Consider the following 24,221-nt stretch of genomic DNA (forward strand, 5'->3'; position numbering starts at 1 on the left):
TTGCGTCTTTGTTGCTGCGCGTGGGCTTTGTCTAGTTGCTGCGAGTGGGGGCTACTCTTCCTTGCCATGTGCGGGCTTCGCACTGTGGTGGCTTCTCTTGTTGCGGAGCATGGGCTCCAGGCACGTGGGCCTCAGTAGTTGTGGCACATGGGCTTCAGTAGTTGTGGCAAATGGGCTCAGTAGTTGTGGCTCACGGGCTCTAGAGTGCAGGCTCAGTAGTTGTGGTGCACGGGCTTAGTTGCTCCGTGGCATGTGGAATCTTCCCGGACCAGGGCTCGAACCCGTGTACCCTGCATTGGCAGGCAGATTCTTAAGCACTGTGCCACCAGGGAAGCCCCAGTTTAAAACTTTTTAAGGCGTTATAAATATTTATCTCAATGTTTGGAGGTTATTTATCATATGATCCATGTTGTAATTTCTAGGTGTTTATTTTACCCATTACACTTTCAATAAATTAAAGTGTCTTCTGTCCCAGAAATTGAATTTTCATAGAGGAGCCAGTAAAATACTAGAGTTTTTACTTTAATTTTTAAATACATGCTGTTATTTCAATATCTTCCACATAAGAACTAACTTAAGTGGGAAAAGTTGGTTATATTAAACAAAAGAGCCTTTTTTAATTCTTTTTTTCCAGATTGCAGCAATTCTCCGGAAACGAAAATTAGATTATTATTTACACAAACTGCTCCCTGAGATCCTACAATCTGCTTCATTTCTGACTGCTAATGGGGCCTTGTTTATGGCTTTCTTTTGCATTTTAAGGTTGGTACACATAATCAGAACTGGTGGTTAATACAAATTCCTTTGTTGAAACTGAAACAAACAGATGTTTATATAAATGTTGTGCAGGCCACTGCTTGTGTATTTTTTTCTCTGTGTGAAATGACATTTATTTATCTCAAAGAATGCTTGTAAAACCAGGAGTTGTGGGCCTCTTGGCCTAAAAATGTAATATAAACTTCAAATTATTGCTGTGATTATATAGCAAAAGTGCTTTAATGTAACATACATTTTCTGAGGCCCACTATATTTACTGACTTGTTAATGAGAATTTCTTAACTTTTCAGTTTCATAGATTAGGAATTCAAAGCAACTGTCCATGATATTGCTTAGGTCTGTATGCAGTGAATGAACTTCAAAAGGACTATAAAATGCTCGTGTTTATCTGTAAAATTTCTGGCATATCCTACTGATGAAACTTTTGGTCCTGATGCAGTGCATTATCTGTGTCACATGCTTCATACAATATACATGCAGTTAGAATTCAGTTTTTAGTGTTATGATATACTTAGCATGTTTATTAGATATTTACTTTTTATCTTCTCCCCCACACACTGTTGAAACCCAAACAAGTTTATTTAATTTGTCAAGTTAAAATACTAACTTCACATTATATTACTATTAATGTTACCCAGTTAGTATTACCCAAAATAATTTTGCAGGTAGATTTTAACTGCAATTAGAAATATAATTTCTGCTTGCGAGAACACCAGAATCACAACTAGCTGCAGGACAATCATTGACAGGAAGATACTGGAACTCACCAAAAAAGATACCCCACATCCAAAGACAAAGGAGAAGCCACAATGAGATGGTAGGAGGGGCGCAGTCACAGTAAAATCAAATCCCATAACTGCTGGGTGGGTGACTCACAGACTGGAGAACACTTATACCACAGAAGTCCACCCACTGGCATGAAGGTTCTGAGCCCCACGTCAGGCTTCCCAACCTCGGAGTCTGGCAACAGGAGGAGGAATTCCTAGAGAATCAAACTTTGAAGGCTAGTGGGATTTGATTGCAGGACTTCGACAGGACTGGGGGAAACAGACTCCACTCTTGGAGGGCACACACAAAGTAGTGTGCTCATTGGGACCCAGGGGAAGGAGCAGTGACCCCATAGGAGACTGAATCAGACCTACCTGCTAGTGTTGGAGGGTCTCTGGCAGAGGCAGGCAGTGGCTGTGTCTCACTGTGGGGACAAGGACACTGGCAGCGGAAGTTCTGGGAAGTACTCCTTGGTGTGAGCCCTCCCAGAGTCTGCCATTAGCCCCACCAAAGAGCCCAGGTAGGCTCCAGTGTTCGGTTGCCTCAGGCCAAACAACCAACATGGAGGGTACCCAGCCCCACCCATCAGCAGTCAAATGGATTAAAGTTTTACTGAGCTCTGCCCACCAGAGAAACAGTCAGCTCTACCCATCACCAGTCCCTCCCATCAGGAAACTTGCACAAGCCTCTTAAATAGCCTCATCCACCAGAGGGCAGACAGCAGAAGCAAGAAGAACTACAATCCTGCAGCCTGTGGAACAAAAACCACATTCACACACAGAAAGATAGACAAAATGAAAAGGCAGAGGACTATGAACCAGATGAAGAAACAAGATAAAACCCCAGAAAAACAACTAAATGGAGTAGAGATAGGCAACCTTCCAGAAAAAGAATTCAGAATAATGATAGTGAAGATGATCCAGGACCTTGGAAAAAGAATGGAGGTAAAGATTGAGAAGATGCAAGAAATGTTTAACAAAGACTTAGAAGAATTAAAGAACAAATAAACAGAGATGAACAATACAATAACTGAAATGAAAACTACACTAGAAGGAATCAATAGCAGAATAACTGAGGCAGAAGAACGGATAAGTGACCTGGAAGACAGAAAGGTGGAATTCACTGCTGTGGAACAGAATAAAGAAAAAAGAATGAAAAGAAATGAAGACAGCCTAAGAGACCTCTGGGACAACATTAAATGCACCAACATTCGCATTATAGGGGTCCCAGAAGGAGAAGAGAGGGAGAAATGACCCGAGAAAATATGTGAGAGATTATAGTCAAAAACTTCCATAACATGGGAAGGAAATAGCCACCCAAGTCCACGAAGTGCAGAGAGTCCCATACATGCCGAGACACATAGTAATCAAACTGACAAAAATTAAAGACAAAGAAAAATTATTGAAAGTAGCAAGGGAAAAACGACAAATAACATACAAGGGAACTCCCGTAAGGTTAACAGCTGTTTTCTTAGCAGAAACTCTACAAGCCAGAAGGGAGTGGCATGATTAAGTGATGAAAGGGAAGAAGCTACAACCAATATTACTTTACCCAGCAAGGATCTTATTCAGATTCGATGGAGAAATCAAAAGCTTTACAGAAAAGCAATAGCTAAGAGAACTCAGCACCACCAAACCAGCTGTACAACAAATGCTAAAGGAACTTCTCTAAGTGGGAAACACAAGAGAAGAAAAGGACCTACAAAAACAAATGCAAAACAATTAAGAAAATGGTAATAGGAACATACATACTGATAATTACCTTAAACATGAATGGATTAAATGCTCCAACCAAAATACACAGGCTCACTGAATAGATACAAAAAGAAGACCCATATATATGCTGTCTACAAGAGACCCACATCAGACCTAGGGACACATACAGACTGAAAGTGAGGGGATGGAAAAGGATATTCCATGCAAATGGAAATCAAAAGAAAGCTAGAATAGCAATACTCATATCAGATAAAATAGACTTTAAAATAAAGAATGTTACAAGAGACAAGGAAGGACACTACATAATGGTCAAGGGATCAATCCAAGAAGAAGATACAACAATTATAAATAAATATGCACCCAACATAAGAGCACCTCAATACATAAGGCAACTACTAACAGCTCTAAAAGAGAAAATCGACAGTAACACAATAATAGTGGGGGACTTTAACACCTCACTTACACCAATGGACAGATCATCCAAAATGAAAATAAATAAGGAAATAGAAGCTTTAAATGGCACAATAGACCAGAAAGGTTTAATTGATATTTATAGGACATTCCATCCAGAAACAGCAGATTACACTTTCTTCTCAAGTGCACACGGAACATTCTCCAGGATAGATCACATCTTGGGTCACAAATCCAGCCTCAGTAAATTTATGAAAATTGAAATCATAGCAAGCATCTTTTCTGACCACAACACTATGAGATTAGAAATGAATTACAAGGAAAAAAATGCAAAAACACAAACATGTGGAGGCTAAACAACACGTTACTGAATAACCAAGAGATCACTGAAGAAATCAAAGAGGAAAACAGAAAATACCTAGAGACAAATGACGATGAAAACACGATGATCCAAAACCTATGAGATGCAACAAAAGCAGTTCTAAGAGGGAAGTTTATAGCTACACAAGCCTACCTGAAGAAACAAGAAAAATCTCAAATAAAGAATCTAACCTTACACCTAAAGGAACTAGAGAAAGAAGAACAAACAAAACGCAACGTTAGCAGAAGGAAAGAAATCATAAAGATCAGAGCAGAAATAAATGAAATAGAAACAAAGAAAACAATAGCAAAGATCAATAAAACTAAAAGCTGGCTCTTTGAGAAGATAAACAAAATTAATAAACCATTAGCCAGACTCATCAAGAAAAAGAGGGAGAGGACTCAAATCAATAAAATTGGAAATGGAAAAGGAGAAGTTACAACAGACACTGCAGAAATACAAAGCATCCTAAGAGACTACTACAAGCAACTGTATGTCAATATAATGGACAACCTGGAAGAAATGGACAAATTCTTAGAAAGGTGTAACCTTCCAAGACTGAACCAGGAAGAAATAGAAAATATGAACAGACCAATCACAAGTAATGAAATTGAAACTGTGATTAAAAATCTTCCAAAAAACAAAAGTCCAGGACCAGATGGCTTCACAGGTGAATTCTATCAAACATTTAGAGAAGAGCTAACACCCATCCTTCTCAAACTCTTCCAAAAAATTGCAGAGGAAGGAACACTCCCAAACTCATTCTGTGAGGTCACCATCACCCTGATACCAAAACCAGACAAAGATATTACCAAAATGAAAATTACAGCCCAATATCACTGATGAATATAGATGCAAATATCCTCAACAAAATACTAGCAAACAGAATCCAACAACACATTAAAAGGATCATACACCATGATCAAGTGGGATTTATCCCAGGGATGCAAGGATTCTTCAATATACGCAAATCAATCAATGTGACACACCATATTAACAAATTGAAGAATAAAAACCATATGATCATCTCAATAGATGCAGAAATAGCTTTTGACAAAATTCAATACCCATTTATGATAAAAACTCTCCAGAAAGTGGGCATAGAGGGAACGTACCTCAACATAATAAAGGCCATATATGACAAACCCACGGCAAACACCATTCTCAATGGTGAAAAACTAAAGCATTTCCTCTAAGATCAGGAGTAAGACAAGGGTGTCCACTCTCACCACTATTATTTAACATAGTTTTGGAAGTCCTAGCCACAGCAATCAGAGAAGAAAAAGAAATACAAGGAATACAAATTGGAAAAGAAGAAGTAAAACTGTCACTGCTTGCAGATGACATGATACTATACACAGAGAATCCTAAATGTGCCACCAGAAAACTACGAGAGCTAATCAATGAATTTGGTAAAATTGCAGGATACAAAATTAATGCACAGAAATCTCTTGCATTCCTATACACTAATGATGAAAAATCTGAAAGAGAAATTAAGGGAACACTCCCATTTACCATTGCAACAAAAAGAGTAAAATACCTAGGAAGAAACCTACCTAGGGAGACAAAATAGACAAAGGCTTGTTTGCAGAAAACTATAAGACACTGATGAAAGAAATTAAAGATGATACCAACAGATTGAGAGATATACCATGTTCTTGGATTTAAGAATCAATATTGTGAAAATGACTATACTACCCAAAGCAATCTACAGATTCAGTGCAATCCGTATCAAATTACCAATGGCATTTTTTTTTACAGAATTAGAACAAAAAATCTTAAAATTTGTATGGGGAAAAAGAAAATTTTGTATGGAGACACCAAAGACCCTGAATAGCCAAAGCAGTCTTGATGGACAAAAATGGAGCTGGAGGAATCAGACTCCCTGACTTCAGACTATACTACAAAGCTGCAGTAATCAAGACAATATGGTACTGGCAGAAAAACAGAAATGTAGATCAATGGTACAAGATAGAAAGCCCAGAGATAAACACATGCACCTATGGTCAACTAATCTATGACAAAGGAGGCAAGGATATACAATGGAGAAAAGACAGTCTCTTCAAAAAGTGGTGTTGGGAAAACTGGACAGCTACATGTAAAAGAATGAAATTAGAACACTCCCTAACACCATACACCAAAATAAACTCAAAATGGATTCGAGACCTAAATGTAAGACCAGACACTGTAAAAGTCTTAGAGGAAAACATAGGAAGAACACTCTTTGATGTAAATCACAGCAAGATCTTTTTTGATCAGCCTCCTAGAGTCATGGAAATAAAAACAAAAATAAACAAATGGGACCTAATGAAACTTCAAAGCTGTTGCCCAGCAAAGGAAACCATAAACAAGACAAAAAGACAACCCTCAGAATGGGAGAAAATACTTGCAAACGAATCAACGGAGAAAGGATTAATCTCCAAAACATATAAACAGCTCATGCAGCTCAATATTAAAAAAAATCAACCCAATCCAAAAATAGGCAGAAGATCTAAGTAGACATTTCTCCAAAATAGACATACAGATGGCCAAGAAGCACATGAAAAGCTGCTCAACATCACTAATTATTGGAGAAATGCAAATCAAAACTACAATGAGGTATCACCTCATCCCAGTTCGAATGGGCATCATCAGAAAATCTACAAACAACCAATGCTGGAGAGGGTGTGGAGAAAAGGGGGCCCTCTTGCACTGTTGGTGGGAATGTAAATTGATACAGCCACCATGGAGAACAGTATGGAGGTTCCTTAAAAAACTAAAAATAGAATTACCATATGACCCAGCAATCCCACTACTGGGCATATACTCAGAGCAAACCATAATTCCAAAAGACACATGCACACCAATGTTCATTGCAGCACTATTTACAATAGGCAGGTCACGGAAGCAACCTAAATGCCCATCGATAGACGAATGGATAAGGAAATGTGGTACATATATACAATGGAATATTACTCAGCCATAAAAAGGAACGAAATTGGGTCATTTGTTGAGACATGGATGGATCTAGAGACTGTCATACAGAGTGAAGTAAGTCAGAAAGAGAAAAACAAATAACGTATATTAACGCATATGTGTGGAACCTAGAAAAATGGTAAAGATGAACCGGTTTGCAGGGCAGAAATTGAGACACAGATGTAGAGAACAAACGTATGGACAGCAAAGGGGGAAAGCGTCAGGGGTAGTGGGGGTGGTGGTGTGATGAATTGGGAGATTGGGATTGACATGTATTCACCGATGTGTATTAAACTGATTACTAATAATGAAAAAAAATTGCTCATAATAAGAACAATATTTCTTCCTTTCTGAGTTCTTATACCTTGTATTTATTTTTCTTGCATTATTGTACTTGCTAAGATCTCCAGTACAGTGTTAACTAGAAGTTGGAATTATGGGGAGCTGTGAATCATTCTCAGTCTAAAAGTGAAAGCTTTTAATGTTTTACCAAACTAGTTTTTTGTATATAGGGAATAATAAATTGAATAATAATTTTATCCTTTAAAAAAAAAGAAATATAATTTCCAAATGTCTTCTATAGATTTTTGCCTTAAGAACATTAATATTTATAAACTTTTAGTAATTTATAAAGTTTATACTCTTGAATAAGTCATGCCTTTAAATTGACCTGAAAAATCTGTGTAAGAAACTCTTTACCACGTAGTCTCTGGAAAGTTTCTAATACTTGTTAAAATTCTAAAAATAGAGTTATACGATAATTAGGTTTTAAAAATTGCAATAATAATAAATTGGTCTTGCAGCATATTTATGTTCTATGAAGCTTTTGGTTAAGTTTTGGAGACATAAAATACTTATAATAAGGTAACATCTGTGTTCCTCCTATAACTGACTCACTCATTTATTTTCCTTTTTTGTTTATATTCAGTAACTTGTTAAGTCCTTTGTGTATTTTATGTTGGAGGGAGAATCACCTCCAGTTTTCTTAGGCAGAAAGTTTCTGATGTCCATTGCAGAAATACCCATGTTATATGTAGGTTTTCTAATTCTTTTAAAGCTAAGCTTCAGCTAGAAAGAAAATTTCATCTGATATTTTATCCTTATCTGTATGTACATAGCATATGTTTTTTCCTGTAATACATCATTTAGCAGTTGACCAACTTTATTCAGATAATTTCTTATAATTTTTTGTTTCTCCCTTTCTTAGGAACAAATTGTCTTTGAAAGGAAAAAGAGTCTTCCTAATATCTCCAGATTTCTTTTTTTTTCTCTTTAAAAACCCAACCCAATGGCGTTTATAATTTGTGAGATACTAAGCAGATTCGTTCTCCCAAGGGATATATTCTAGTAAATGAAAAATTTTATATACACATATAAGTAAAAAATGTAAAATACTTTAGTAAGCGATGTAAGAAAAAACTTACCCAGGGTTGTAGAAGGAAAGAAGGAGAGACATTTTTTGAATATCTATCATGTGTTAAAAAATAGTAATAGTTGAAAAAAAATGATACAAATGAACCTATATACAAAACAGAAATAGACCCACAGACATAGAAAACAAATTTATGGTTACCAAAGGGGAAGGGCGGGGGGTAAATTAGGAGTTTGGATTAACATACACACACTACTATATATAAAATGGATAACAAACAAGGACCTACTGTGCAGCACAGTGAACTATACTCAATATTTTGTAATAGCCTATAAGGGAAAAGAATCTGAAAAGAAAAAAATATATATATAACTGAATCTCTTTGCTATATACCTGAAACTAACACATTGTAAATCAGCTATACTTCCATAAAAAAAGAGCCATAATGAAAGAATAGTAGTAGTGATAACAATAGTAATAATAGCTAACATTTTCTGAGTACTTCCTATGTGTCATGGATGGTGCTGGGAAATATCTCATGTAGCCATCATAACAACTCTATGACATAGGTAATACATTTATTCCCGTTTGGTAGATAGGAAATTGGGAACATAGAAGGTTTGCAGAGTGAACAATGTTGGATCCAGGGACTGTCTGAATGAATATAACAGGTTAAATTATTGGAAGGAGAGATACCTATTAGTTTGCTATTGTAGTAGCCTGAAGAAGAGATGGTGAGGGACATAAATGAGGCAAGGGCAGTAGGTTGGAGAGGAATTTGAGAGATAAATTGTACATGGAAGTATTTAAGGGGATGATTTCATGTATGGGACATGGAAGAAGGTGAAGCCAAGGATGTCTCAAAGTGTCACACGTAGGTGGATAAGTGGTTAGTGATATCATTAACCTAGGAAAAGAGAGGAGAAAGAACAGGTTCATGGAGATAAGGGACTAAGATAATGAGTTTGGTTTTGGACATGCTGAATTTGAGGTGCTGTGGGACATTTAGATAGAGGGTGAACTGAGAAGGGGAACTTCTATGTGTAATAACTGAAATGACCAACTAGAAATTTCATATAATCATTCCAAATTTCAATTTCAGGAAAATACTTGGAAAATTCTACTCATGGAGTCCTGGCTTTGGTGCCGCTTTGCCAGCTTCTTATGTGGCCATTCTAATTGAGAGAAAAAGCAGGTAAACTTTTACATACCTACATATTTAATACAACTGATTTACTGTCCACCATCACAACTGGAGGAGAAATATTTCTACACATATTTTTCAGTCTTGCAAATATTGGGCTGGCCAAAAAGTTTGTTTGGTTAGGGAATATGTTGTTCAATACAGTTCTTGGTGAAAATGAAAACTGTGTCTTTTATTTTTACTTAAAACTGAACGAACTTTTTGGCCAACCCAATATTTGATGGACAATTTAACTTTATACTTATATTATTTAGGTTTTTAAGCCTATAAAAAATAAAGATTGACATTATATAGTAAAAATGCCCATTAGTCTTTGTTTACTAAAAAATTGAAGGGTTCTCTGATGTGTCAAACTAAAACATGGCTTGCATAAATTCTAATTAAAGATCTTTTCCATAACTGTAATACCATTATCACACATAAGAAAATAAACAGTTTTCTTTTATCATTTAAATCTGTAATTTGCTTCGGGCTCATTAACCTCTATTAAATCAATTATTTTTTTTGGATATCTTCTCATTTAAAAAAATTTTCATTTTTATCAACTTGAAAATGTTCCACGTGGAATAATAAGATTTCTACAAAATGCTACAAACTGTTATTTAAGTTTTTCAGTCAGGTAAACTGTTGAAGTTAAACATTTTGCATAAAAGAATATTTGCCATTTCAGGAATAATTATTTTTATTGTTGAGAACTGCTTTGATTCCATCTTTATCCCGGAGAATAAAGATACGGTCAGGTATATTAATCAAGATGGGATCATCTTTCAGTTTATGAAGATGTTTGTTATAATCATCGATCCCCTAGTAAGACTATAGATAGATGTTGTTAGGTGACTAAATATTTACTTAAACCACCTGAAGCCATTTTAATGCATTTTTGTAAATGTAATAGTATCTAAATTTTTGTGATTCTCTGTTTGATGATACTTTTAGATTATTAAAATTACTAAAATCAAAGGATGTTATAACCCCAGGAAAATCAAGTCAGTATTGCTAGAAACATAGGTTCCCCACCTGAGAGGACAGTACAAAATAGTTGTTAAAAGTGTGGATTCTGGAGCTATAAAATCTGGCTTGGGAGACTGGCTCCGCCACTTATTGTGTGACGTCTATGGCTTATTCCTTACCTGAAAAATGGAGGCAGTGATAATCTACTCACATGGTTATTCAGAGAATTAAGTGAGTTACTTATGTAAGTGTGCTTAGAAGAGTGCCTGACACATGGTAAGTGTGTTAAGTATTTTTATTGGTTTTTTGCCCATAAGTAATGAGAGCCTTGTTCTGGTGATTGTAACTTTCTGATCAATTTAAAAATCTAAATATTGGTTTTGGAAATGTGATTTCAAAGTATGTACTCATATATGAAACTTTAAAGATGCTTTAAATGAAGTTTGCTTCAATTTATTTTTTAGCACTTTAATAAGGTGGCATTTTTGAAGTTATTTGCCTACTTTTCAGCAGAAAATGTTGAAATGAACACCTGTGTAACGATCACCTAGAGTCAACAGTTGTTAACATTTTACCATTTTTACTTTATTTGTATGTGATTATATGTCTATGTATGTGTGGTATTGTGTGTGTGTACGAACCATATAGAAGTACATTGTAGACGTCATGACATTTTACTCCTAAATACTTTAGAATGCATATTCTAAAATAAGGGTACTTTCCTACATAATTACAACACTATTATCACACATAAGAAAATTAGCAGTCATTCCTGATTACCATCTTGTCCATATTGTCCTAAAATGCTTTTTTTTTTTTTTTTTGTGGTACGCGGGCCTCTCACTGTTGTGGCCTCTCCCATTGCGGAGCATAGGCTCCGGACGCGCAGGCTCAGCGGCCATGGCTCACGGGCCTAGCTGCTCCGCGGCATGTGGGATCTTCCCGGACCGGGGCATGAACCCGCGTCCCCTGCATCGGCAGGTGGACTCTCAACCACTGCGCCACCAGGGAAGCCCTCCATAGTTTTATCTTTTCTAGAATGTCATATAGTTGGAGTCATACAGTATGTTGGCTTTTCAGATTGGCCTCTTTTACTTAGTAATATGCATTTAAGCTTCTTCCATGTCTTTTCATGGCTTGATAGGTTGTTTCTTTTTAGACCTGAATAATATTCCATGGTCTGGATGTACCACAGTTTATTTATCCATTGACCTACTGACAGACATCTTGGTTGCTTCCAAGTTTTTGTAATTATGGATAAAGCTGCTATAAACCTCCATTTGTGGGTTTTTGTGTAGGCATAAATTTTCACCTCCTTTAGATAATTACTAAGGGGTATGATTGGGTATGATCATCTGGTAAGAGTATATTTAATTTTGTAAGAAACTGCCAACTGTCTTCCGAAGTGTCTGGGTCATTTTGTAACCCCACTAGCAATGAATGAGAATTCCTGTTGCTCTACATCTTCACCAGCATTTAGTGTTATCAGTGTTCTGAATTTTGGCCATTTTAATACATGTGTGGTGGTATCTGACTGTTGTTTTAGTTTGTATTTCCTCGATGATATATGTATTTTGTGGAGCATTTTTTCATATGCTTACTTATTTTAATCTCTATGTGTCTATATGTTTAAAGTGGGTTTCTTGTAGATGACATATAGTTGGGTTATGTTTTGAGATCAACTCTGACAGTCTATTAATTATTGTATTTAGACCATTGACATTCAAAGTGATTATTGATATAATTGGATTAATTTCTACCATATTCATTACTGTTTTCTCTTTGTTGCCTTTGTTCTTATTTTTGTCTTCCACTCTTATTCTGCCTTTTGTGGTTTTAACTGAATGTTATATGTGGTTCCATTTTCTCTTTTTTCTTAACATATCAGTTATACTTTTTTTTTTTTTACTTTTTTTAGTGGTTGCCTTAGTTTTTACAGTGCATCTTTACAACTAATCCAAATCCACTTTCAAATAATACTGTACCCCTTCATAGGTAATGAGAGTATCTTATAATAACAAAATAGCCCAAATTCCTTCCTCCTGTCCTTTGTATCATTGTTGTCATTCACTTCACTTATAAGCATAATTACCACACACACACATACACACACACCACACGCTCGATATATACATACATAATCAAATACATTGTTGCTATTATTTTGAATAATTGTTATCTGTTTGAACAATTAAAAATAAGAAAAATAAAATTAAAAAATTTACCTTCACTCATATCTTATTTGATGCTCTACCTTCCTTTATGTACATGAGTTTCTGACTCATACTTTTCTTCTCTCTAGAGAACATTTAACGTTTCTTGCAGAGCAGGTCTACTGGCAACAGATTCAATTTTGTTTGTCTAGTAAAATCTTTATTTGTCCTTCACTTTTGAAGGATAATTTTACAGGGTGCAGAATTCTAGGTTGGTGTTTTTTTTCTCTCAGTGCTTTCAGTATTTCACTCCACTCTCCTGTTTGCATGGTTTCTGAGGAGAAGTCGGATGTAATTCTTTTTTTTTTTTTTTTTTTTTTTGCGGTACGCGGGCCTCTCACTGTTGTGGCCTCTCCCATTGCGGAGCACAGGCTCCGGACACGCAGGCTCAGTGGCCATGGCTCATGGGCCTAGCTGTGCTGCGGCATGTGGGGTCTTCCCGGACCGGGGCACGAACCTGTGTCCCCCGCATTGGCAGGTGGACTCTCAACCACTGCGCCACCAGGGAAGCCCCAATTTGTGTCTTTTGCCTCTTGGTATGTCTTGTAATTTTTTCTTGTTAGCCGGACATGATGTACCAGGTAAACGGAATTGCTGTAAATAGGCCTTTTGTAATGTAGTGGTGAGTTGTGTGGGGAAGGGAAGTGTTCTATAGTCCTTTGACTCGGTTTCCTTCCAATGAGCCTATGCCTGTGGACTGTGAACTTAACAAGTGTTTCTCAATTTTCCCCCTCCCCCTTGGTGGGGCAGGATGGTTAGAGTGTGCTGGAGTTGGGTTTTTCCCCTTCCTCCATGTGGAATTCTAGAGCCACGTGGAGTTGGGTGTTTTCCTTCCCCAGGTGAGTAAGGCTCTCATAATACCCCAGCAGGTTAGGCTCTGCTTAACTAGTTTGCCCTGAGGGCAACCAGTGCTCTGGCTTATTTCAAAATGGTTCCTTTTCCCCTCCCTCTACTTGGAAGTGCAAGGGGATTTTTCTCTGCTATTTACTGTGAGAACCTAGTCAAGCTCCTGGAGGTAAAACTCAAAAAAGTGTGGGGCCCCCTTAAGACTGATACCTGTGTAATTCTTAACTTCCACACTGAGCCTCCTGCTCTTTATCAATTACAGTGCAGGCTTTCCTCTCCTGGCTCTCATTCCCTCCGAGGTTTCAGCTTGTGAGTCTGTGCTCTTAAGTTGTAATTCTCTGTATCTGCCTGCAGTCTCTCCAGTTTTGCGGGCAGCATTTTGCAGTGTGACCTTACTTTTCTTGTGGATGTTAACTTTTCAGTTTGTTGAGCTTTCTCCTTGGTGTTAGGACTAAGTGATCACTTCCAAGCTCCCTACATGGAAACTGGAAACTGGAAGAATGATTTTGTTATTTTAGAATAACATTTCTATGTATTTCTTTATGAAATATTTTTCTTTCGTGTGTGTGCTTGCTCTACAGTCTACATTATATATTTTTAACTTTATAGCTTCTTAGTGTTAATATTATCACCTCCCAAAATGTAGAAATATGTTTAGGTCCATCTTAGAGGTTATCTATTATAGGATTTTTTTCCCCTTTCCTTTCTTTTTTCTTTTTCTCTCTTCTCCCCCCCACCCTCCTGCCCCCCTTCTTTCTTTCTGTTTTTGCTAGCCAATAGTCAGTTACTCTGGCACCAGGAGTTCAATAGTCCCTTCTTTCTCCACTGATTTGGAATGCTCCTTGTCATATACCAATTTTTCATATATATGTGTGTTTTGTTGATTTCTGAATTTTTTTCTGTTGCTGTATTAGTCTAGGTCTTATCTTTACAATTTTAGTTTCAAAAAAGTCAAATTTTTCTTTGAAGACCAACATTTGTTTAAATACCATAATAATTCTAAAATAAAATTGTGTTATTGATATTAAAAGCTGTAACTTCTTAAGGCATAAAGAGGTTTCCTAGAAGTGAGGTGATAACTTGGATTTTGGTTACTAGCTTATTTCCTGTTCTCCGTTTACATTTGGTAGTACACTATTTTTTTTTTTAAGTTTTCTGATTTTATTTTTTGAAGTGAGCTATTGCACTGGTGTTTTATTCATAGACGGTAGGTATTCATAGAAAATTGGTTCTAGATTATGGCCTGTTCTAAATATTAACTGGAGTGGATTTACTGTTTTGAAGACCTGATCAGAATTTTAAGTTTGGCTTCTTTATAAGTATTATCCCATGGTTGCTGAAGAAAAATTGATCCTTATCTTGATGTGATTGTTTAGTAGTCGAACTTTTGGTGATATGTATTGATTCTGTTGTTTATTAGGTGATGCAGTTAATACCTGGAAATAGCTTTTGAGTTCTTGGGTGTTTTTAAATTTAATTTAATTTAATTTTATTTATTTATTTTTGCGGTACGCGAGCCTCTCACCATTGTGGCCTCTCCCACTGTGGAGCAGAGGCTCCGGACGCGCAGGCTCAGCGGCCATGGCTCACGGGACCAGCCGCTCCGCGGCATGTGGGATCCTCCTGGACCGGGGCACGAACCCGTGTCCCCTGCATCGGCAGGCGGACCCTCAACCACTGCACCATCAGGGAAGCCCTTGGGTTTTTTTTAGAATTGTGTATGTATATGTACATCAGCCACAAATACTGGTTTGGGAGTCTAATTAAAAACTTTAAAATTTAATTTTATAGTATTGTTCAGAAGCTGGTGACTTACTGTTTAAAAAGCAGGTTTAAAAGTGGTTTTTTTGGCCTTAACCTTAAAAGATAGAAAAGCAAATCTTTTTGTTTTTCTTTACAAGTTGCTTTATAGTGTGTCTTATTTTAAGAACGTATGGTCTATGTTTATCTGGAATTGCACAAAAGTTAACTCAGTGGTCTTACTTGCTTTGAAAAAGTATTTTTTACTTAAAACAAATTTTTATTGATTTCATTAAACATCAAGATCCCTGAATAGACTGTAAGTAATTTACAAAGGTTGAAGTTATGTGTATTTCAAAATTATTACATCTAGCCCCAAATGAAGCATATTAATATTATAGTTTTTACTTTAAGGAAAAGGAATTTGTAATCATGCCTTTAATTCACAAAGAAAGTCAATGATGGAGATAGCCAGTAGGCAGCTTGAAATATGAGTCTAGATTCAGGAGAAGCACAGTAGTTATGTAACTAAAATTGGAAGTTTCCTTCTTGTAGGTTATCATTGAAGCTATGGGAGAAGATCAGAGTCTCAAAGCTCAGAATAAGAAGAGGTCTGAGGTTATAAGCTGGGAAACAGCAACATTTAAGGAATCAGATTTCAATTGATCTTTTATCAATTGATCAGTTGTCAGTTCATCCTTTTAAAAATAAATATCAGTAATATATTAGAAAGAGTAGAAGAAACAGAATGTGGAAGCAGTTTTTTCCAAATTAGCAAATAGTGGTAATCCTAATTTTTAAATCTCTAAAGCTGTATTTAATAAAATCTTTACTGAAGTTATACATTTTGTATAATCAGTTTTTCAAAAAGCATTTAATGAGATACAAGCATACAACATGGTTATATATACACACATATGTATGATGGATATATATATAGATGTATAAGTGAAGATCTATCTATATTCATGTCTTCATCTACATTGGTTTAAACTTATTTCCTCCCAACTTTCCAACTCATCCATCCATTTATTCATCCATTCCTCCATCCATCCATCCATCCATCCATCTTTCCCAGTCTCCTTCCCTCTACAGAATTAAGCATGCTTTGCCAGCTAGTTCCTAACACCTTGTAAGAGGGCAGCTTACTTAAATCTTAATCGCATCACTGTGGGGTTCTGTGAAAGCTTTGAAGTTGTTTCCAGGGTTGCTTAAAAAATTTGTGCCACAAAGAACTGTGATGGTAGTAACTCAGCAGGAAGCATTGGTAACATCTAGTTTATCCCTAGGTGGGCTGTTAAGAACTAGTCTTCTCTTTCTTTTTCTAGGAAGTGCTTTGTTTGTGGTTCAGAAAGAAGTTGTTCTGATGGATTTTGTTTCTGATGGATTTGCTTTGATATTTAGTATTAGTTTAGGTAAGTTGAAACTGCAGGGTGCTCAAACATGGACGTGGATTAAAGTATCAAAAATTGCATATTTATTCTAAGCATATTCGTGGCTTGAGTTGTTAAATTACACTATTGTAGTTATGAAACTCCCAAGCAGATATGACCAAAATGAATCAACTATATAATATGTGAATAAAAGAATACTTATAAACTGGCCTATAAATTCTTGGGATCTTCAAGTTTCAGTGTCATGTTCACAGGAAGAAAATTAAATTACCTTGCAGTCTTCTGAAAAGCTTACTCTGTATTATCCACTATATATAATAGAATGTGATTATAGACTCTTGCTCTAGACTGCAAGTTTACCTTATCCATTCTTATACCTTAAAGAAGTATTTTATACTCTTCTAAAACATTCTGACAGATGAAATCTATTATATTTTGAAAGACTTTCTGAAATGATTAAATAGCATCTCTTGGTAACCATTACAATGTTTAAGAACAATCACTTTGTTTTTCTTTAATCTCTAATTTCTCCTTATCCATAGAACACAGAACACACATATTTTATATATATACATAGAAGATATAAATATTTAGAATTTAGAGGTTACACCATTCTTTCTGTATTCTGTAGTGACCTTAGTTATGAAATGTGTTATATACAGTATCATTCAGAAGTTTGAGAAAGTTAGCTAAAGAATATTTACACTAAAGTGTCCAGAAAAAAAGCATTATTGTTCATCTGATGAGACAGAATAATGTCATTAGAAGATAATCCTTGGAATTTCAGTAGAATGTGAGGATACCTTTTAATCTACTGAGATGTTAAGAAAATTTAATTATTTTAATATTTTCCCGCAGGAGTAGTGATACTCTGATTACAAAGAGTTAGTTCTTACAGCAGTGGTTCTTAATACTTTTTTAGATAGTACCCTTTGATGTGCACACCCACTTACATTTTTCATGCAAGTTTAAAAGATTCACCCCCTTTCCCCATCAAAAAAAAAGAAAAGAAAAAAAAGAAGCTTATCTGTAGTTTAAAGAAATACTCGACTAACTTTAGACTGCTTATTCACTGAGCTTCACCAGTCTTCTAATCTAGTGATTCTCAGCAGAATGGGAGTATTTGTGTATCAGTCTCCTGTGAAGTTTAAAAAGTTATTGTCCTCCTTGCCCCAGCCCTTCCTCTAGGTCACCTTTTGTTCTAATTGGCACCTCCCCCTTCCCCATCACTGTTGTAAGCAGTGTTTTGTAATATATAACTTGGTTTCCAGAGAGAATTTATGCACTAGGAAGGGAGTGACTTGTTTGTCTTCAGACCTAGGCTAGATACAGTCAAGTGTTAAATAAAATTGGTATTTAATTAGCTTATCTATTTCCTATGATACTGAACATCTCCGGAGAAGTGTTAAAATAAATCACTGTTCTCATATTCTAACCTACCAAGTTGACATTGGAATGGAGGTTAAAGACGTACCAGGTAAAGGCACCAAAAAGAGTCTGGCTATGTAATCCAACATATCATGCCCATCACAGGCATTGCCCTCTCATTCTTGAGGCTATTAGCTTTGGGTTGGAATTCAGATAAAGCTGGGAAGTAGGTGATCTTCCTCATTGTTTGGGAAGGATAAATTGAAACTTGAGACCAGAATAGAACATAATCTAATAATGATGCATCCTCAGTTTTTCCCAGTAGTAAGAATGTGTCAAGGCTTTGTTCATCCTCATCACACAGAAGCCTGCTAGGACAGCATATTAAACAAGTCAGTGAATTTTAGAATTGAAAGGTAACTTAGGACTTCCCTGGTGGCGCAGTGGTTAAGAATCCGCCTGCCAATGCAGGGCACACGGGTTCGACCCCTGGTCGGGGAAGATCCCACATGCCGCGGAGCAACTAAGCCCGTGCACCACAACTACTGAGCCTGTGCTCTAGAGCCCGCAAGCCACAACTACTGAGCCCATGTGCCACAACTACGGAAGCCCACGCGCCTAGAGCCCGTGCTTCGCAACAAGAGAAGCCACTGCAATGAGAAGCCCGTGCACCAAAACGAAGAGTAGCCCCCGCTCGCCTCAACTAGAGAAAAGCCCGCGTGCAGCAACAAACACCCAGTGTAGCTAAAAATAAATAAATTAAAAAAAAAAAGAAAGGTAACTTAGTAATGTAAAGATTTTCTGCTGTAGAAACAGTGCATTGGAAAGAATGTGAAACTGGAGCCAGACGAACTTGCTTTTTGCTGCTTTTGTATTTTTAAGGAAACCACTTCTTTGATTCTTGGTTTTCAATAGTGAGGGCAGTAGTATCTGTGTTACACTTCATAGAACTAGTGAGAGGATAAAATCTGATTTCAAAATATTAATTATACCTTGTAAATTATTAAATTTTATACAAATGTATGACAAACAGATCACGTCTTTGCTTGCTAATAAATTAGTATCATTAATTGGCCCTCGCTCTGTCTGGTGGCTATCTTTTGTGATTATATTTCTATAATACATGTTTATAATGTGTTCCTTTTTATAAAACTGGGTTCCTAGAAACACCTTGCTTAGTGATTCTACCATTTGCTTAGTGTCTATAGATGCCAGGTACTATTATTGCAGGTCTGTGAAAATGTAAAGGTTAACAAGATAATCTTTGCTCAGTAAAGGTAAACAGTTATAGATGGAAGCTAGTGATGATTCTGGAGCTGGATTACTGTTAATATTAGAGGCAGAATGAGATTAGTGGAACAAATGTTTTTAAAGATAGCATTATACATTATTAGTTCACTTCATAATGAAAAGTATTTTCAGGGACTAACACTGAAATTACAGAAATATTTTTATTTTGGTTTTTGTAATGAAGAATATTATTTTTTTCTTCGTACGTAACCAGCTGTTGGTAAGAATAGGTATCACTTGAGAAGGATTGAACTTTTCTGTGTATGTGTGACTCTTGGATGATGATGTTACCCTAACTTTTCTTGATATAATTTATTTAAAATAAGTACTATTAGAACATCTTTGATTTAGAATTTGGTAGGAACTAATAAGCTTGGTAAGGTTTAGTGAGAACAATTTCAATTCGTATGTACAATCATAGAAAAGAAGAGCTGAAAGGGACCTTACAGATCATCTTATCACTGATTCTGAAACACTTTTTTAGAAGGTCAGTAGACTTGTCTTGTTCTGCTGAGGTGCATTAGGACCTGCTGAAGAGGGACATTGCTGGGGGTTGTGGCCCAGTGGGTATGCCTAGACCGCCTCCTCCTTTCAACCAGGGTGGCCCAATGATATGTTTTATATATTGCTGATAAATGTAAGTTTTTTTCTTTAAGTAGTTTTTATGTTTGAAAATGTAAGTTAGATAACTAGTTTTGTTCCCTTATTTTTATGACAAAATTACAGGGTACCAGAGAATTAAAGTTAACTGGAACCCTGATTTCAGAACTTCACTTCAGCATTGTTCACTTATATCGTACTGCCTCCATGTGGCTTTAGTAACTTAAAAATCCTATTAAGCCAAGTTAAATGATGAGCAGTCAAGACTTTGTATGACTGGATCTGACATCAAGATTTGATTGATGATGTTAATATCAAGACCTGGCATGATATTTAAGTGAAAGTGATTTGATATTTTTGCTTCTTTTAAATATAAAGTAGTAGTTTCTTTGAGTTCTAAAAAAATGTTCATAATTGAAACTCAAGTAAGTTTTTATAATTTTCAGAGTTTATTATTTGAACGCTGCCCTTGAACTCTTAAAACGTTAAAGACCTCTTTCTTAGAGGATAGGATATGGTTCATTTATGGTCTCATGTGCAGATAAGTTAAATAAAGTGATTAAGGGCATGAAATTGTCCTTATCTTTGAGTTTCTAGATGAATTCTCATTAAGTAAGAGTAAATATGTATTTAGTAAATATGCAGTTTTTCTGTAAAGTGAGTGTTTATAGAGCTTTTGTTTGTCCTTTGGCATTAGAGAATTAACTTACTGCCTGACTTTTCACTTAACAATGAAATTAAAACAAGGTGATTTGTATGATTTGTAATGGCATCTAATGAACAGTTGCATTGTGTGTGAAACAAATAGAAGATCTGTTTGTTAAAAAATAAATATGCATTTAGTTAAAATTGATAATGGCCTTGACATTTTTGGCAAGATGAATTTGTTAGGATTCTTCCTTAAATTTAGAATTCTCTAGCATAAACATAGAATAATAGCAAATTGTACCTCTCTTCCTAGTAAAAAATAATAAGGTATTAGTAGTTTTAAAAATTGAGATGTAATTGACATGTAACATTATATTAGTTTCAGGTGAACAATATAATAATTAGATATTGATGTATATTGCAAAATGATTATCACAGTAAGTCTAGTTAACAATTACTACGCAATAGTAATTTTAAAGAATTTTAATTAACGAGCATTAAACAGAATGTTTAATGACTGCAGATTAGAATGACTTGTAGAATCTATATACAGCCAACTATTAGGGTACTGAAAACTTAGATCAGCATAATCTATCCCTTTTCCACAACTTCTGGTAATTGTTTTGGTAGATTTCTAAAAAAATGATAAAGTGATTATTAAGTCAAATTGATGGTTAGTCTCACGCTGTCTCTTCTTAAAATTATTTGCAGGAGAGGGCTGCTCACAATTTATATGGCCAACTTGGTGAGTAATTCTTTTTTTTTGCTTTCAAGGTTTTTCCATGTACTTTTTAACCTTTTTTTGTTTGTTTTTTTGAATCAAGTTCCCTTAAAAAAAAAAAGAAAGAAAACCTACTTAAATTTGAGAATATTTTCTGTCTCTGTTTTAAAGGATAGACTTAAATGTTTAAAATAGCTTTGATGCTCTCTGGTTTATTCCTGTCATATATGACTGAATTGCACTTACTTCAGGAGGAAGATGATTCACGGCCCTGTGTCCTTCATGACTCTTTTTTCCTTAAAGATTAGATCTTCATCTTTGATAGGGTATATATCTATATCTGTATATGTCTCGCTATATATCTTTAACTTCATTTCATACTCTGCTTCTATTGCTAACTTCTTGTGGCAAAAAAGATTTAAGGATGAGCTTTTATGATGCACAGTTTTCTTGGAATCAGAATAGCATTCATTCTATCTAAATACTGAATATATTTAATACTATAATTAGCTAGGCTTCTAAATTTCTATGTTTTCAGAATTGAAATTAATGTTGTCTAGTCTGATATTTACTGTAAATATATAATCAAGGTTATATGCTTTTCATTGTCAAGTTCATATTTTAAAAGCATATTTGTATTAAAACCTTTTAAAGTTGTTTAATGGAATTGGTAGGTGACATTGAAAAATTCAACTATGGAAAGATGAATTAATTATGTGTTTACCTAAGGGTAGGTTTTTGAATTTTGTAACAAGGGAATGTAGTTCAGGGTTGTATTCAGCAACTTATTTCAGTTTCAAAATGTTTAATTTTTGCTCTGTTCTTATCATGTGTCAGTTACTGTGCTATATGCTGGAAGGCAAGATAAAGACAGTCCTTGTGCTTACGGAGTTTGCTGTCTAGTGGAAAAGTCACAATAGAAATAATGTTTGAAAAGGACTGGAAGATGAATTATAGGGTGCTGTGGAAACCATAATAGTAGCACCAAACTATGCTAGGTGCTGCTTTCCTTTCTGATTTTGTAAAAAACTTAAAAATACTACATCTGCATGCTAGAATAGATTTGAGTTTTAATGCATTTTTTTTTCTTTTAGTCATACACATGCTTTTCTATACTACCACATGGTGATACTTTAATACTGAAATACTATATGTATTTACACATTTATCTTAAATTCTAAGTAAATTTCGACAAACTTTTTTTGTGTTGCCTTGTTTAGATTGGAAATTCCTGGAGAGAAGATATTTGATTTTGATTAATATAATCAATGTTGGAAAACGCCCTAAAAATACTGTATTTTTTTTAAGATTAAACTTTTTATTTTGAAATAATCATAGGTTCATATGCAGTTGTAAGAAATAATAGATCTCATGTTACTCTCTACCCAGTTTCCCTTAATAGTATTATTTTACAAAACTGTAGTAGTATCAAAATTAGGATATTTACATTGATATTTACTGTAGTCAAGATAGAGAACATTTCCTTCACAGGGATCCTTCATGCTGCCCTTTTGTAGCTACATTTACTTCCCTCTGACCCTTACCTCCCATTCCTCAACCTCTGGCAACCATTAATTTATTCTTTATTTCTGTAATTTTTTAAATTCTATAATCATTTCAAGAATGATGTATAAATAGAATTATATAGTACATACTATTTGTCATTAGCTGTTTTCACTCAACGTAATTCTCTGGAGATTCAAGTTGTTCGGTATATCAGTAGTTCATTCCTTTTTATTGCTGAGTAGTATATCATGGTATGGCTGTACTAGTTTATTTAACTGTTCACCCATTGAAGAACATCTGGCTTGTTTCCAGTTTTTGGCTGTTACAAATAAAGCCGCTATAGATGTTCATGTGCAGGTTTTTGTGTGAACATGAGTTTTTATTTCTCTGGGATAAATGCCCAGAAGTGTAGGTGCCAGGTTGTATGGTAGTTGAATGTTTAGTTTTTAAAGAAACTGATAAACTGTTTTCCAGAGTGGCTGTACTATGTTGTTTTAATAGTGTTCCCAATTTAGAATAAACCTTTGAATCTCTCGATCTTTCTAAATGGGAAACTTTTTGTGTTAACTTAACATTAACAATTGTCTGTTAAGTAGATTTGTACTTTTTATGTCCAGATTAATAAATGTCAGTATTAGGCAAGTTTTTCAGAAAGTGCAAAATATGAATTGGTCTTTTATCTTTTGTCAGCCAGGGTCTGTAATTTAAAAATTTAATGAGATCAAAGGCTTTTACACATGGATTTTTTACATGGATTTTTGACTATGTCCAAAGGAAATGAATTTGTACATGATACATTCTGGATACTAATGATAGTCTTAGTATCTTCATCGTCCCTTCCTCTGAATAGAGCCTTTTATTTATACTATTGCTGTATAACTATTACTTAACTAAGAGGGTGGTTAGTGCAGAATAGGTAAGAAATACTTTCAGAGACTGAGTTTAACCTTAAGAAATAACTTTGTTCTGTAACTCTATTATGTTGCTCACTAGACTAAGTTGAGATTGTTGGATTATTTTAACATCAACGACAAAATTTCTAAATGTTGGGAGGTTTTATTTTAAGAAAATTATACATTGTATTTAGGTATGTGTTTCTGATTTGGAAAGTAGAGAAAAACATGAAGAAGAAAGTAAAAATCATCTGTAGCTTTACTGTGTAGTAATTACTAACATTTTAGTGTTTATTTCTTTATTCCCTTCCCTTTCCTCCAGTGTACCTATATAAATACACAAACATAGATGCACATTCACATTACACATTATATACCCGTTAAAAAAAAAATTGGGGGCATACTGTTTTGTGACTTTTGTTACTATGCCATATAGTTTTGATTGCTTATGATATTAAATAATCATTTTTTGAGGGTGTAATCCTACC

General features: G+C 35.2%; 1 protein-coding gene across 1 annotated transcript in view; it reads left to right on the forward strand.

Moving 5' to 3' along the window:
• TMEM135 (transmembrane protein 135) overlaps positions 1–24,221 on the forward strand; it is a 240,191-nt gene that overhangs the window by 34,588 nt on the left and 181,382 nt on the right. Inside the window, exons 2-4 of the mRNA XM_060160190.1 lie at positions 635–762; positions 9,462–9,554; positions 21,325–21,358. Coding sequence (XP_060016173.1) covers positions 635–762; positions 9,462–9,554; positions 21,325–21,358 — 255 coding nt within the window. The remainder of the gene's footprint in view (positions 1–634; positions 763–9,461; positions 9,555–21,324; positions 21,359–24,221) is intronic.

This window comes from Lagenorhynchus albirostris, chromosome 9 (assembly GCF_949774975.1).
Source record: "Lagenorhynchus albirostris chromosome 9, mLagAlb1.1, whole genome shotgun sequence".
In the NCBI taxonomy this organism is placed as follows: Eukaryota; Metazoa; Chordata; class Mammalia; order Artiodactyla; family Delphinidae; genus Lagenorhynchus; species Lagenorhynchus albirostris.